Source organism: Priapulus caudatus, unplaced genomic scaffold (assembly GCF_000485595.1).
Source record: "Priapulus caudatus unplaced genomic scaffold, Priapulus_caudatus-5.0.1 Scaffold1853, whole genome shotgun sequence".
Taxonomy (NCBI): domain Eukaryota; kingdom Metazoa; phylum Priapulida; class Priapulimorpha; order Priapulimorphida; family Priapulidae; genus Priapulus; species Priapulus caudatus.
In genome coordinates, this window is record NW_014578914.1 from 24,272 (window position 1) to 40,215 (window position 15,944).

The 15,944-nt window shown below is 40.0% G+C and overlaps 3 protein-coding genes across 6 annotated transcripts; 1 reads left to right on the forward strand and 2 right to left on the reverse strand.

Moving 5' to 3' along the window:
• Positions 1 to 1,505: 1,505 nt before the first annotated feature.
• LOC106817759 (NEDD8-conjugating enzyme Ubc12-like) lies at positions 1,506 to 4,708 on the reverse strand. Its single transcript, XM_014822461.1, has 5 exons — positions 4,492 to 4,708; positions 3,655 to 3,749; positions 3,338 to 3,480; positions 3,063 to 3,126; positions 1,506 to 2,833 (listed from the first exon to the last, which is right to left on the reverse strand). Exons 1-5 carry the CDS (start codon positions 4,589 to 4,591, stop codon positions 2,693 to 2,695), a joined length of 543 nt encoding a protein of 180 aa, XP_014677947.1. The 5' UTR covers positions 4,592 to 4,708; the 3' UTR covers positions 1,506 to 2,692.
• A 202-nt stretch (positions 4,709 to 4,910) lies between these two features.
• LOC106817758 (vacuolar protein sorting-associated protein 37B-like) lies at positions 4,911 to 8,554 on the forward strand. 3 transcript variants are annotated; one of them, XM_014822456.1, is made up of 5 exons: positions 4,911 to 4,981; positions 6,543 to 6,840; positions 6,968 to 7,139; positions 7,505 to 7,587; positions 7,741 to 8,554. In XM_014822456.1, the coding sequence occupies exons 2-5, from the start codon at positions 6,604 to 6,606 to the stop codon at positions 7,870 to 7,872; spliced, it is 624 nt and encodes a 207-aa protein (XP_014677942.1). In that variant the 5' UTR covers positions 4,911 to 4,981; positions 6,543 to 6,603; the 3' UTR covers positions 7,873 to 8,554. The 3 variants fall into 3 exon arrangements, with proteins under 3 accessions (XP_014677942.1, XP_014677943.1, XP_014677946.1); XM_014822457.1 differs by lacking the exon at positions 4,911 to 4,981 and adding an exon at positions 4,984 to 5,056; XM_014822460.1 differs by lacking the exon at positions 4,911 to 4,981 and adding an exon at positions 5,095 to 5,112.
• LOC106817757 (GTP-binding nuclear protein Ran) lies at positions 8,448 to 14,311 on the reverse strand. 2 transcript variants are annotated; one of them, XM_014822454.1, is made up of 6 exons: positions 14,237 to 14,311; positions 13,395 to 13,457; positions 12,143 to 12,227; positions 11,815 to 11,940; positions 11,063 to 11,250; positions 8,448 to 10,450 (listed from the first exon to the last, which is right to left on the reverse strand). In XM_014822454.1, exons 2-6 carry the CDS (start codon positions 13,428 to 13,430, stop codon positions 10,235 to 10,237), a joined length of 651 nt encoding a protein of 216 aa, XP_014677940.1. In that variant the 5' UTR covers positions 13,431 to 13,457; positions 14,237 to 14,311; the 3' UTR covers positions 8,448 to 10,234. The 2 variants fall into 2 exon arrangements, with proteins under 2 accessions (XP_014677940.1, XP_014677941.1); XM_014822455.1 differs by lacking the exon at positions 14,237 to 14,311 and adding an exon at positions 13,959 to 14,049.
• Between the last annotated feature and the right edge of the window lie 1,633 nt (positions 14,312 to 15,944).

The window sequence follows — 15,944 nt, forward strand, 5'->3', positions numbered from 1 at the left end:
TGCCATTACAAACGTCTGCTTGTATGATTACCCGAGTAGTGACGCGTAGTTGGATTAGTTTACATGTGCAAAGTCATGATGTCATGACATAGTGATCATCTGTGTTGCAACCATAGCAATGAAAGGTAATCATGTCTTAAGTCCGTGTTCCGTGCATGTGTTTCGTTTCTACATAGATTGCACTTCAGATCGACAACTTCAGTTGTTGACCTAACTGTGAAAATTCTTGGTAATAGTTCGACGTCTGTTTTAGTTGGAGAAAGTTTATCTTGAAGCTTAGGCTGTCAAGTCTGGAAATTAGAAAAGGCTTCTCATAGTCTTTACATTCAATATCTGATCAAATCCACGTTGCGTTAGCCAGAGGATGTACAGTTTGTACAAGAAAATGCACTCGAACAATGAACCAATCTCAGATTTGTTTAATGATAGCATGGATGGTATTAATGCAGACAGATTTCCAATGCAATTTCCAGGTCTGTGAAATCAGTGTTATAGTGTTGAATTATTAGGATTTTGTATGGATATATGCTTATTAGATGGAATGTAATAGATACCATTATATCAAGAGCTAATAAACACCTTTTAGTATTTATTTACCTAATAAACACCTTTTAGTAGTAATTTACACCTTAGGTATTTATTAGCTCTTGACTATATCATGAACATTATCATATCTATACATATGGTCATGATTATGTCAACAATCATGTGCAGAAGTAACAACAGCATCAACGTCAGCAGTAATGCCAACAGTTGCTTGTGTTTGTTATCTGTAAATATTGTCTTCCAATAAAAAGGTTGATAAACACTGAACGACTTAACACCGCTCGATTATATTTTAAACAGGAAGACGTGATCAGAGTCTGCGGTTTATAGTGTGAAGTGGTGGGCCAGCGTTTTACCTAGCCGGTAATCAGGGTCTTTATCTTGATTTTGATTATAATACCGCGTGGTATGGCCGGAGTACAAAGCAGATTGACGTTTAGGTTGGACTTTGTGCTTGCGATGGTGAGTCTGTAAGTGACTGTCGCTAAGCTGACGTGGTCACGTTATATTGGGTAACGCACTGCTAGTGGAAGTCTAAAGTGGTCACAGTATATTGGGTAAATAATGGATATTAGTAGTCTTTAGAGGTCAGGATATGTTGGGCTAGTCATGGGCTTTGGCAGTCTGTAATGGTCACAGTAAATTTGTTAAGACATTGCTGTTGGTCGTCTCAAGTCGTCAGGGCATATTGGGCAAGGCACAGGTGTTGGTAACATGTAATGATCATGGGATATTGTTGTTGGTAGTCTAAATTGGTTCGGTGTGTGACGGGCAAAGTGTCAAAAGGTGACAGTTATTCACGGAATAGCTGTCAAGAAAGTTCAGCTACTATGCCGTAGCAAAAGGCAGAACCTATAGCCTAAACACAAGGGTTGGTAAAACCTGGACCCTGTCTCTAGAAAGATTACCAGTAAAACACTAACAAAGTTATTAAGAACGTTGCAATAAAAACGCGAGCGTTGAGATTACATCATATTCACACATTCTTTATTTTTTATATTGATTTATTAATATACGATATAACAAAGCTGGATCCTGGACATCAGCTCTGCACCATGACCAGCTACTACGGTGCATGATCCGAAATAGCATGGCAACATGGAGTTTCCCTGCTTTACCACTAAATATCTGCAGTGCAGCATTATGTTGTTATCTTACACGGGACAACAACAAAATGGTGGCTCTTGGACACAATCGAACGCCTTGCACGCATACGAGTGTCACGTCCATATTTTCTAACCTTGCAATGCACGAAGTTTCACATGACATTCAGACATGCCTCAGAGATGTGTACGGCACGATACAAGTATCAGCAACGTGTTAGTTCGTGCCTATATTTAGAAAAAAATGGTGGATATAGACAATGTTAGAATTCGATAGCTTTAACTTTCATCAACAGGGTGATCAATAGTCATTGTTTGCTGTTAACTACAAAACATTAATATCATAGCAAACCGACAAGGAAACAAGAGGCGTTAAAGAGTGTTACTGCTAAACACCCTACAGTTTACAAGGTATCTACAGTGTTTTACAAAGTACGTCGTACGTATAAATGTGCTTTTATACACAACATATCTGCAAAAATCATCTTGCATGTGAGTCACACACGTTCAAAATTAACGTATTATTCATGACCTTCAGCCTCATCGTACTATAGAAATTGTCACAAACTACGCATCCAGATTAGCCCAATATTTAAATATTCTAAGGATGATTTGAACATAGTAGAGTGCTATTAGCAACTGCTTGGCGATTGTAGAGCACCACAACTTCCTGCTACAGCCTGGGTACCATCCACCGGTACACAGAGACTGAGAGACGTCCTGAACCCAACTAAGATTTTCCGAAATTACGAAAAGAGAGACTGCCAATGTGCCAGCAACGTTGTGGCCCCATCGTTCACCATACGCGGACGCGTGCCCACAGTATGGCAGTGCAGCATGCCTTCCCACAATGCAGCAGCCGCTGCACTGAGCATCACAGTTCGAGCGGGCGGCAGAACGAGCGCCCCGCCCGCGCGGGAACCGTCGGCAAACACGAACGCTCCCGCGACCGTGTTAGCGCGTTGCATTGTGGGAATGCCGCACGCGAGTCTATTTACACAAGGCAGGAGGGATGGCACGCTCGCGCTCGCGCGAGCGATGAATCATTTGAGACAACGGTCAAAGTAGATGGCCCCGATGTAGCCTCCCCGCATCGATTTCTGTACGTTCTGTTCGAAGAGTCTTCGATTGCTCTGAAGCACCTCGGCAGCTTCCTTGTTAAGCGGGTCTTCAGGGTTCGGCTCCTGAAAACGAGGAACGGCAGTTAATCGTGGAGAATCCTAACTATAGCCAGGGTTACCGCTATCGTTCGCAAAATGCAATAAATAAATAACATTGGCGATTTTACTTCACTAAGTGGCGAATACACTTGGCGATTGATCTAATTGCTCACAAAATTACAATTGACTAATGAAAGCATCAAATTGCAGTCCTGGTCCATGCTGAAATCATAACTCTGAGTTATGGACTTACCAGGAAGAGGTACTGTAAGCCATACACAATGGAGTTAACTGTCAAAACTGGCTTCCAGTCTTCCCTGAAACAATAAATACAACACAAATGAGAACATGGGCGATACCTGGTGAGATACCCAAGTTCTTGACTTATCAAACTCTGAATTTGGATATATAAAAGGGCAAGTTGCGGCAGTATAAAGTTCCTTTCCGCAATTGCACACCATGCAGAAATCACGAGTAGGATGAATGTGTTTTTGGTTCATTAGTTAGTTAATGATAAAAGGGACTTACCTTAATATATTTAGACAGACGTTTCCCTCCAGGTCAATGTTGGGATGGTAAACTAGTGTCTCACACTTGACTTTAGGAGGTTCATGTGGGTAGCCCTGACCTACTTTGAAGCTGAATGAAAACCTACCGCCTCGATAGAAACCCTGCAAACATAAGAATTTTCATGAAATTTACATACATAAACTCGGGAAATGCACAGCGCACGAAAACTTCACGTTTATGCGGTTAGCCATGTATTGGCTCATTCAATTGATTATAGGAAACTGCCCGGACTGTAAAACAGTGCGCAAAATGTAAAGATAATTGTAGTACATTACCTCATCTGGTGAGATGATGAGTTTAAAGGTTAGCAGGTCGTCCTGATCTGGGAAATCGACCTGACACGTTTTTGGCAAATTCAGCTCATTAATATCTGAAATGAAACATAGAAAGATTATATATGTATATATATTATAGTGTGCAAAACATACATGATGCCACATTAGTCAGGTACACTCTTTAGCCACACTTTTTTTCTTATTTATTCCAAAAGTGATGCAAAATGTGTGTATGGATATCATTAAGCTGTGCTAACAACTCAGTTTAGCTGCCATTGGCTTAATGGAAAAGGGTCATGCATTATTTGGGTGGAAGTCCATTAAAGTATTAATATTATTGAGATGTACTCTCACCCGGGCCTCATCTATAGTATAAGTAATCTATTCACGGATTCGGTTACCAATACAGGGGTAGAAAATGGGTTGAAAGCCTGATGTGCCAAGTTGCACATGTGCAAGCCAAATCCATATGCCAAGTTCACATGTTATATATTTATTAAAATATCAAAAGGAGGCATATACTATTAGTTACAACAGCTCAGCCAGAGAATATGTCGTTGTGAGTGATGTCAACCTCAGTGATGACAAGGAAATGAAAGGTCGTTTACTATTCTACTACTACTAGTACTAGTACTAGCCATTGTTCTGGCATAGACAGTACATCGTACCAAAAATCCTTATTTATTACTAACACCTTGTACATTAAAGAAGTACGCATACATTATAGTAGCAGAACAGGTTCTCCTAATTATATTAGGGCAATAATCAGTGTGGGTATCCTATCCTTAGGCTTAACAACGATCATGTGATCATTTGATGTACATTACGGTTACCAACCTTTCTGGATTCTAAGCTGAGCAGCTGATTGTCGCGTTCCCGGATGCTGGACGGTCTCACCGTCTCTCTTCTGTTGTTTTAATGAAAATAACTTAATCATGACGAAGCCTGTTTTAAGTGTGATTATATCACAAATCTAAATATAAATAACAACCAGAAGAGAACGAGTAATCAGGATTAAGTAATAACAGTCCCTACTTCGACGCACAGGACGTGTCACAATAAATTAACAGCTCTAAATTATTTCAGTACGCATCGAGTGGCATCATAACACATGTGCATATACTGGTTTATATTGTACATATTATATTTAAAATAACCAACAATTAAAATCTTGAAAGTATATTGCTGCTATAACAATACCCGTACTTAGTCTACGTTCATATTTCTCATGTCGACACATATGTGCACTGTATCGCACAGGATTTCCTGCTCATATAAATTTATTGCTACACATACAGGCACAGAGGGCGCGCGCCCTAATTTATCTGTATGAGTAACTCCTTTTATAAATAACATTAAAAACTTGTTTTGACGTTACGTTTAAATAGTTGAATCTGACGTAGTAAGACTTAGCTTAAGTTAAGCTTAGTGTCACTAGGGTGTCACTAATGTCACTAGGTAGATGTTACTGTGCTCAAATTTGTTGTGAGAGTGGATCGAACTGGCACTGACACTGAGTCTGACAGTGTCACGTGTCAGTGGCGCTCATACTCATACGCATACTCATAGTCACACTCATAGTCATAGGGTCTATGTCCCCCAGGCCAGGGCTCTATCGTATCGGAGGGTACCCTAGGTACGGTTCGATATATCGGAATTAAAGTACCTCGGGGTACTATACGATATGTCGCTGCGTACCCTGCATTGTCCCACCTAGACCGAATAATTCTGTCCCATATAACCTTTTTTATATTTTGGTGAGGGTTATATTGGGACAGAACGGGTTTCATTGAAATTTTGTGAGATCGCATGCAAAATGCATGCGCTGCGAATGCGGCCCGTACGCCGCTATTGGTGTGAAAAAACCCCTACCGTTCCCTAGCTTCTACATATGGCTTTACCTTGCTACTGATATGTGTATACATTCACTTCAATCGTTATTCACTTCTTAAAAGATTGTTTTTCAGAAACACCGCTTCGTTCCACTTTCCTAAATCATTCACCATTTACAAACAATCAGACCAATCATAGCGAGTCTATCAGCCCTCCTGCAGCGCCACAGATACAAGCGAGAACCAGGCTATTGTAAGACTCGCTCTGATTGGTCTGATTGTTTGTAAATGGCGAATGATTTAGGAAAGTGGAACGAAGCGGTGTTTCTGAAAAACAATCTTTTAAGAAGTGAATAACGATTGAAGTGAATGTATACACATATCAGTAGCAAGGTAAAGCCATGTAGAAGGGAACGGTAGTTTTTTTTCCACGCCAATAGCGGCGTACGGGCCGCATTCGCAGCGCATGCATTTTGCATGCGATCTCACGAAATTTCATTGAACCCCGTTCTGTCCCAATATAACCCTCACCAAAATATAAAAATGGTTATATGGGACAGAATTATTCGGCCTATGTCCCACCGTACCCTGACTTTCAGCCAACTGATGTCGTAATAGTAATACATACACATTCTGTCAAGTTACCAATACCACATCACATAGAAGAAACCTCAAGAAACCTCCAATAAAAATGTATTGTATGCTATGTTTGACTATATTTTTCTTTTTACTTTTTTTAAAACAAAGAGCTAGCTTTTATATTTTAGTTTTACAACATCGGAAATACGTCCATATAAAGTCAGGGTACGCAGCGACATATTGTATAGTACCCCGAGGTACTTTCCGATATATCGAACCATACCCAGGGTACCCTACGATAGTACCCTGGGGGACATAGACCTTATCAGTGTCAGTACGTGGCACTAGCACTGGCAGTGTAGCCTGTATGCTCTCTGCATTGAAATAACTTGAATAAGCGGGCCATAAATAAATAAGCGCCTCCTCTTGCTAATCCGACTGAGATTTGTGAGCCGTGTTTTTTCTCTTATGTTCTAGTTCTGAACGTGACAACGTTTCGAAACGGCGGCCTCATATACTTGTTATATGAGACGCAGTCATGTACGGTAGCGGTGCAGGATTCGGTGCACAGCCCACATCTTACACCAATGGTCCAGCATACCCGTACGGGACTGGTAACCCACAACAGCAGCAGCAGCAGCAGCAGCAGCAATCCCAGCTCAGTTATGACACAGAGGAATGTCTGGGTATATTACAGCATTTGAAAAAGCAAGAACTGCAAGAACTACTTGATGACGATGACAAAGTGAATGACCTTATTAAAGATACGAAACAGGTTATTATCATGATTTTTGTGTCGTAGATTGCATTTTTGCGAGATTACTAACATGCAGGTGTAGTGTAGTCTTTAACTTTGGATGTGTAATATACAAATATCTAACTATATATTCCTTTTCACACAGGTGAAAAACATTGATGTCGAGAAAGAGATGATGTTAGCGAGTAATCGAAGCCTGGCCGAATTCAACTTGTCGAGGGAAACCCGTTTCCAGCAGGCAAAAGATCACCTTGCCAAGTCGCATCTCTCGGCACTGGAACTGCGCGAAGCTTTAAACGCTGACACAGCTAAACTAGGTATAATCAGCTCCACGAAGTGGTTACGCAGTGCGAGGCTTGTACGGATATGTTACACGTATATATATATATATATATATATATATATATATATATGTTCCTCTCACAGCCACACCTGGCTTCAAGTAATGAAGACTTATTCTCAGTTGCTTCATATTGGCTGTAGCTAGGAGATGATAATGAGCATTGAAGGTGTTTAGGGTATACTAACGTGGTAATTGAGTGGAGTGAGCCATCTCTTGGAAGCTGGTCACTGATGGTTTTCGAACTGAGATGCCTCGTTCCCTATATTATTTGCCTGTGGAAAGTATTTTTTCATACAACTCGTGACCTTATTTCTGTCCACGTCTTATCTGATGTTACAGATAGTATTGTGTCACAGAACTCACTCGACACGATGTTGGCTGTGCTACAGACGGCAGCAGCTGAAGAAGAAGAGGACACGGAGGTACGTCACTTAGTAAATGTCTAAACCATGCGACTGCTGCTTTTTGGCTTCGTCTAAACAACAGAGGTGCGACGACACCTTTCAATGTAACGATGCGATATCGTTCGGGAAGGTCACATGAGACTACGCGTATACACTTAGAATATGTTTCAGCAAATGACGGAGGATCTGCTAAGTGGGAAGCTGAGCATGGACAAGTTCATGGCAACCTATCTGACGCGCCGATCTCTGGCGCACATGCGACGTGTGAAGTCCGAGAAGATGCAGCAGATACTGACGAAGTGATGAGGGAGCCCGACCGACCGCATTTAACCTCAACGTCGGCGTCTTTGCGTTACCGGAAAAATGGTGTACCGAGTCGTGCAGCGTCTCTGTTGCGACCTTGTGAATACCCTGAAAGGAGCTGCGGAAAGGACCCGTGTAGGGTTATACTGCTTTGTTGTTGTCGTTCCCATTGTCACGTGATTGATTAGAAAATGTTTTAGAGTCCCGCACAAGAGGTGTGCAGTTGTAATTTTAAATGTAAATATGTTATGACAATGCAAAGCTGAAGTGCAAGTATTGTCTACAAGTAAGCTGTATTTAGCATAGGTAACCATGTTGCGTACAGGCTACAACATACACCAGCAAAATGGACGAAAACAAAACTGCCTGCCTATCACGTGTCAATATAGCCGTGTCACGTGTCAATTATCCACGTAAAATATTTCCTACATTTGCACATGCAATTTTCATTTAATTGCTTGTATAATGTAATTTACAAGAGTAAATAACCTTTCAAGGTTTCGTTTTGTCTATTCCTTAAGTGAGGCAATCAATTAATTATACAGTACGCATACAAAAAATTCTATAACCATTCATTTGTGTTACCGGGAAGCAGTTGTGGTTTATTAATTGTATTGTCACTTGTACAATTACATCTTAATCGAAAAATAAATGTACACTTGTACTAGTTTGAATAATTTAACAACTCCTCTTACTGACAACCAATCATTCACGCACTCAAGTCGCTCAGCAGTACGGTGCCCTGCCCAAATAAAACCCAAAAGCTTCCACCAAAAATGTATCTGTAATCTCAACCGCACCATCGAGACTGCTTCTCAGATTTTTTCACGGCCAGTTGCTACCGGACGTTCAGTCTCCCACGAAAACGACAAGACCCAACATTAATGTTTCACAGAGGGTTCAATCTTCTCGGGGTAAATAAGCTACTCGTATATACATGATAAGGCTCTCGTTGCGAAACGACGCGTCTTTGTTAGTGACATCTGCTGAAGGTCGGCTCGGCTTTACGGCCACCACCAGAATAGGATCCTCATAAGCCCACCATGAACCAACAACCCCAGCAGGCTAAACTGGGGAGAGCACCACACAACTTGCATTCACACACATACACACTCATTCCACAAACATGCATTCATACAAAACGTCCCGGGGCAGGCTTCAAAATCGAGCCCCCGTGGGACCGAATGCAACTATCATTTAATAGACAATCTCCCAGCGTCAGTCTGCTAGATAAAGCACCAGTGACGGCCTCGAACGAACATTCAAATAGATAACATTACGTGTGCGTCAACGTGCATGTTTGCTGTCACCTACATAGACTATGTGAAATGTGGATGTTTAAATACTGCAGATGAAAGTGCAAACAACTGTATAGTACATAACCATTATTAATATTCAGTATTACGACTCAAAGGTTTTGCGGACCTTTTTATGCTATTTATTTTTCTACTGTTTTCATATCTTTTTCGCACCAATTTCTTATTACATACGCGAACATGGACTTACAAAATGGCGGACCGACCCACCTGCAGCTGAACACGAGATGAGGGAAGTCTGGTATTTATAGATACAAACACGATGCCGACACTGGAAATTCTCAGCTCGCGATGAGCCATCAACTTTTACCGCAGCGACTTGGATATGCTACGGTTCATTACAAAAGGCTGGTCAAACGTCAACCAATTAGAGGGCGAACATCTATTACACCTCGGCATGAATTTACCAATCCGAGAAGCGAAATTTCCTCTGGAAACAACAAACGCATGCGTAATTAGTGATTCCATTTCAATACGACGGCACGTTTGTTCAGTCCTTTGCGATATAAAAAAATAGCAATGCTGCGTAGGCAAGATCTTTAGTAAAACCCTCTGCGACTTCATCCAGTTGCTACACACGGAATGCAAGGACATTAATTAGGGGGCAATTGTTGGGTTCTTAACAATTTTCTATACAGACAAGCACACAAGCTGCTTATTCATACCAATTGCCGATCATTTTTGATCCATTCAAATTCAATATATACATTTGCTCTACAGGTTGCCTTAATATGCAAAGCTATAACTTAAAAATACATTTCCTAGACAACAGCACAATCCGTTCCTAGACCAAGATAGTTATGAAATGATGCAGAGCCGATCAGTACATTTAAATATCTGAAAGTTTTGTTTAGCTACGCATCTTGCTGGTGGAAATTTGTCACTAAAACTAACAACAATGAAATTACACAAAAGTACGCTACTTCCGTGAATAGAAGTTGTCGGGTATTCAAAAAGCCCATAATTTTACACTATAAACATCGTCATCGAGAAAGGAAATGAAAAAAAAGCGAGCCCCCCCCCCTTACTAAGGCATGATCAAATCTTTACAAGTCGTCGTCATCATCTGGCAAGGTCGACTGCTGGGCTAGCTTCAGCTCTTCCTCGTATTGTTTCACTTGCTCAGGATCCATCTGAACCTCCGGCGGCGCCAACGCTGGCATGGCGACAAACTCGAGGTTGGGGTCGCCGATGAGCTTCCGTGCAAGCCACAAGAACGGCTTCTCAAAGTTGTAGTTGCTCTTTGCGCTGATGTCGTAATACTGGAAATGGCAAACGTGCGTGTTAACACTCGGTGACATGCCAACGAATGTAAATACTCGATGTACGCTGTATATTTCGTGGTGGTTTAATTTTTGCGAATTTCGACCGACTGCGAAAATAACACGCGAACAATTCATAATTCACCAACCGCAAAATTGTCCGTCAAGTCTGAATTCGCGAAAAATATGGCGTATACATTAATAGTTAACCGATGTCGTCTCTTAACATGGAAAATCGGAGACGTTATTGACTGAAGCACATACTAAGTCAGATATTACTAACTACTCTCACAACAGGGTATCCACAATGTCACCCTTTACTCAGAAACTACTGCAGCTCATGCAAACTATTGTCACAACCGTCACAAACCCCTATTAAATGATGAAAATAGTCAAAATACCACTTTGACTTTAATAGTCAAACTGCAATAAATTTATCCTAGGTTTTTTAAATTCGCCAAAATTACACGAAATTACATTGTTTGCTCAGTATCCGGTAAATTGTCAGCATATATAATATCTGTTGGCGCTCGGTATCATCATTGCAAACATTCTAATTAAAAAAATTATTATAATACAACTTATATATATATAAATAGACAACTAACTCACCTGTAGGTTCTTCTTTCGGTGAAATACGATTGACTTGGCCTTCACTTTTCTGTCCTTGATGTCAACTTTATTGCCAGTCAAGACTATAGGGATGTTTTCACAAACCCGCACTAAATCTCTGTGCCAGTTGGGAACGTTCTTGTACGTGACGCGCGATGTTACGTCAAACATGATGATGGCGCACTGACCTACAGATAAAAATCACGGTTTGACATATTCACACGACAGTGGCACTGTTACAAAAATACCCTGGCATACTCTATAGTTTATTGCTCAGTATCCGGTAAAGCGTCACCAACAAATTGGTCTGTTTTAGTAATGGATATCATCACAGCAATTCTGAGCACAAATATAATAGCAAATAATAATATAAATCATCACTAAATTTCTACTAGGCACACATTTATTCTTTGCTATAATATACAGAGTTGTTACAACTGTTTGCAAAAGTATCCATTTTTTTGTTTCCTGTTAACAGTTGTTAAGTCAATAGACAGCTGCTCTTTACAAGCAAATCAAAAGCCCATCACAAACTTCATTCAATTACATTGGGCAAACAGAAGAATCACCGCTTATTATGAGTCCATAGGTTTTAAAAACTAGCCACATACTTACAACTCAAACCAATTAAAATTCTATTAACAGTGTTTTCGAACGACCGAACTTTTTACGCATAGCACGGAACTAGTTGTGCTTATTAGCATTCAAAGAAGTTGAGACTTCACGTCAATAATTCATTGCATAAAACGTACCTTGGATGTAGTAACCGTCACGAAGACCACCAAACTTTTCCTGACCAGCAGTGTCCCACACATTGAATCTAATTGGGCCTCTATTAGTGTGAAATACAAGTGGATGGACTTCTACTCCTAGTGTCGCTGTTAATAAACACACAAACATATATATATAGGAAGGAATGAAAAGAATACAAACTTTCATTTGTTTAGTATTACAGACAGTTATTTGACATCCAACTGAAATAAGACCTATTAGTACAGACATTGCATCATATCGGTTGCAATACAGTGATATGTAACGGTTATACTTTTTGCAAGTCATACACCCTTGATTTCAACATACCTACATACTTCTTCTCAAATTCACCCGTTAAGTGGCGTTTTACGAATGTGGTTTTTCCTGTGCCTCCATCGCCAACTAGTACACACTGAAATTATGAATATGATATCAAAGAATTATGTATGCTACACAGATAAAGAAAAGCAGGTTGCAATGCTTGAAACTTCGATCAGTTATGTCGAGCCCAAGCTAACCACTGCACAATACATGTCTTCCATTTGCTGCAACTCGTTAGCAGGAACATAGCCTCAATCCTGCTCTTCATCAAGATCACCAGCATCCACTGATATCTGATTTGATATTTTGGCCCTGGTGCCTGCCATCGGTTGTCATCGTGATTCCATTATAAGGTTAGGTCTTGCAATCTTGTGACAATTGCACGCACGCAAATTTTATACTTAAATCAGATGGGATCAGTTGAACAAAAAGTAGCTGCAGCTTGTAAGTAATAACAGCACTCACCAGCAGGGCTGATCAGTCAAGGAATGATTCGGAAATAACAAGGAATGTAACCAACAGCACTGCCTGCCGTGCATTTTCCAATTAATGAAAATCTAATTAGTGGAGATGAAAAATTGCTCAAGGCTTAATGTGTCCAGCAGTTTTCAGAGTGGTTTAAGATTTAAGAGGAAGTGGTTAACTTATACCTGGCTATGAGCTGGTGTCTACTTACACCGACCAGGCTCTCCGACTGTTACACGTCGTAGGAGCCTGACACCCTTCCATACGAAATGCCTGGTTGCTTGAAAACAAACTCAGAATTTCGTACAATTTCGTAAATAAAACAATCGTATTAGCACATTTGACCTCACCTGTTACATGTTGCAACTATCGCTACACTTCTTAATCAGTATTTACCTCAAAATACACATTAAAATAAGAGAATTTCGAACAGCTATACTATTTGAACGTTGTAAAACGCCATACTGGATGTTCTTATGTCTAAGCGCGCCACGAACTTTCGCTACGTATTATGGGATATCTATTGGATAATGGCGGCGTTGTTTTGAGTTTTATCTTATCAATTTATAAATAATTATTCGCTGACACGTAAATACATGCTCAGTGATAGCGCACATATAATAAATCGAGGCGTGGAAGTACAGAGAAGCGGTAAGAATCATAAAAAGTTAGATAATTTTACGTTTAATAGCAGCGCACGTCATGCCAAACAATATTCTATTGCGTCAGCTTGTGACCCTCTCGCCAACGTAGTGTTAAGCGAGAAGGGAACTTGTGGCTAGTGTCTACTCACCTTAAACGTGGGGATGTCATCTGCTCCGGTCGACATCTCGCGAGTAATACAATTCCGGTGAGCCTGCACAAATGCACAAAATCTCGGTTACTAGTGCATTCACACTATACGCTCTACTTTATAACTTTAGCACTTTTGTCCAGTAGGGTAACTTCACAGCGATGCAAAAATTTCAGTTTTCTGCCTTCATGCTACTAGATGTGATTGTAGTGGATCCATACTACGATGTTGGCCACGAGAAACTATGAGCATAGGTGTGAAGTTAATGCGTACCGGTACGAATCAAATTTACCATATTTTTTACCAACAATTTTACTCTGCAATTAAACCATTTCCAGAGGAAATGTAGCATAGGAGAAACGAGGTGGAATAGTTTCTTAGGTAGGTAGTGGGCAGGATTTAACACACTATCCAAAACGAGCCCCACTGTACTGATATTTCGAAAAATCACAATTTGAATTTCAACAGTGCACTACAATGAAAAATATCGTTAGCGACTCCTTTTATTTTAAACTACATGTCTTCTAGGTAAGGGTCATAATTTGCCTTTATAAATAAACTTACAGGAATAGTTATTGCACGAGAAAACGAATATCGACTTAACAAAGAAGAACTCGGGCATGTCTATCCCAACCTGTATCAACTGGATAAAACCGCCTAACCGGTTGCGCCGTATTTAGTCACAAACAAGAAAATACAATAATACGAAAGTGTGAAAATGTCGTACAACCAATATTGAAACAAACGACTAGACAATCCTTTATCATACACCCAGTTAAGTTATACACATCGTTATGAAGCAATTCTTATAGATTACGCAGATTTTCTAAGCGACTACTTACAGTTCAAATTCACGCAGTAGAGCAAACTAAAGATGGCGGGAAAAAATATTTTACCGAACACTTTACTCGAGTGAAACACAACCACACATTAATATATTTGAACTATAATTTGTCACAGAAATAATAATAAAACAATCAATATATGTTTTAAAATTCTTTTCTATTATTTAACTACTTTGGTTAGTCAATGTCGCAAAATTGGCCGGGCGTATTACGTCACCGTCGGTTATCGTACTGCACCTGCGCATTGCAGCAGGTCCTGAGCGTTGAGGAAAGCTCCAAAATTTTTATTGATTTTTCAGTTTTCATGTGATTTTAGTGCATATTCACCAAGTTTCATGACATAGTTTGGGAGTGTGGTTTATAAATATCCGTTCCACTAGGATAGATTCCTTTCTAGCTCATCAAGATGACTAAAGATCGGTTAGCAGCATTGAAAGCGGTAGGTGTTTCCCCCTTGGCCTTCGAAGTTCGAGCGATCGGGTGATCTCCCTTGCCGTACATATAATCACTAGGTTTATGAATGACTAAGCTTCATTGGCTAGTTGTATCCTGTGCGAGTAGACCAGTGTATAAGTTATGTTGCGTTTTAGTGCCAAACCGATTCCGTATTAAATAATTATTTTAGCAGAAGTAGTTCCCTACTGAGCCAGAAGCATGCATTACGTATTATAAATATTATAAATATTATTAAAATAATAATGACAATGTGTAAGGCACACAGACTACAGACTAGTCTACAGCTTGCACAACACACACTTACACTACTGTAGACATGTATTGTACGACCTTATAAATGGTGCTGGTGCCATACTGAGATAGTGGTTATTATTAACCTACATTTCCAATAAGCAGTATTGCTATAGAGTGAATGTAATCATGAGGGTACCACAGGTTAAATTTCAACTAAAATTGAATGTCATAGCGTATAGTGCACCACAGTGAACTACAGCTGTATTTGTGTACTAAACTGTGAGAGCATTAATAAACGTGAAAATGTATGTGGTTATGTTAGTACCCTTATGGGCCCAAGCCTAGTTTAGCACCCCGGATTAGAGTAGTACATGTTCGAAAACACATCGGCGTGATCCCAAACTATCCTTGATCCATCTTATGTCCCGTATTTCAGGCATTGTGGTTTAACCTACTTAGTGGCACAGATTAATTTGGGTATGGAAGACATGGTGTTGTGATACTTGTGATAAGTGTCCATCTTCTAATCTATCATCGTTTTAATTCATAACAGTCCAAAGGACTATAATGTAGATGGAGTTTGACATCGATCAGATATGTTAGGTGAGGCGGCAGATGTTATATGACTTCACCTCATCTATCTCCAAATACGATAGCACCAGTTGTGCTTCATTACCAATTAGAATTTAAATGCATTTTGCTGTCTAGGGAATGCCAACGACAGGCTAGTGAGACGAAAATCTTATCATAAATAAGGTTAATACCACATATATATATAGCAGTTAGTGAGATTTATCATATTGCCAAAATTTATAAGAGATGCAAAATCAAATCTTGTTACAAATATAGGTACCAATGTGGCAACCTATAATCAAACCTAACCTTTACACTAAAGTAATACTGTATGGCACCTCATAAATTATAACGCTGTGGACATTGTTCGTTGTTCCCCAATGTAAAATATTACTCGATATGGCCACACCCCCTTCGATGAAAGTCGTTTTCCTCCCTGGGT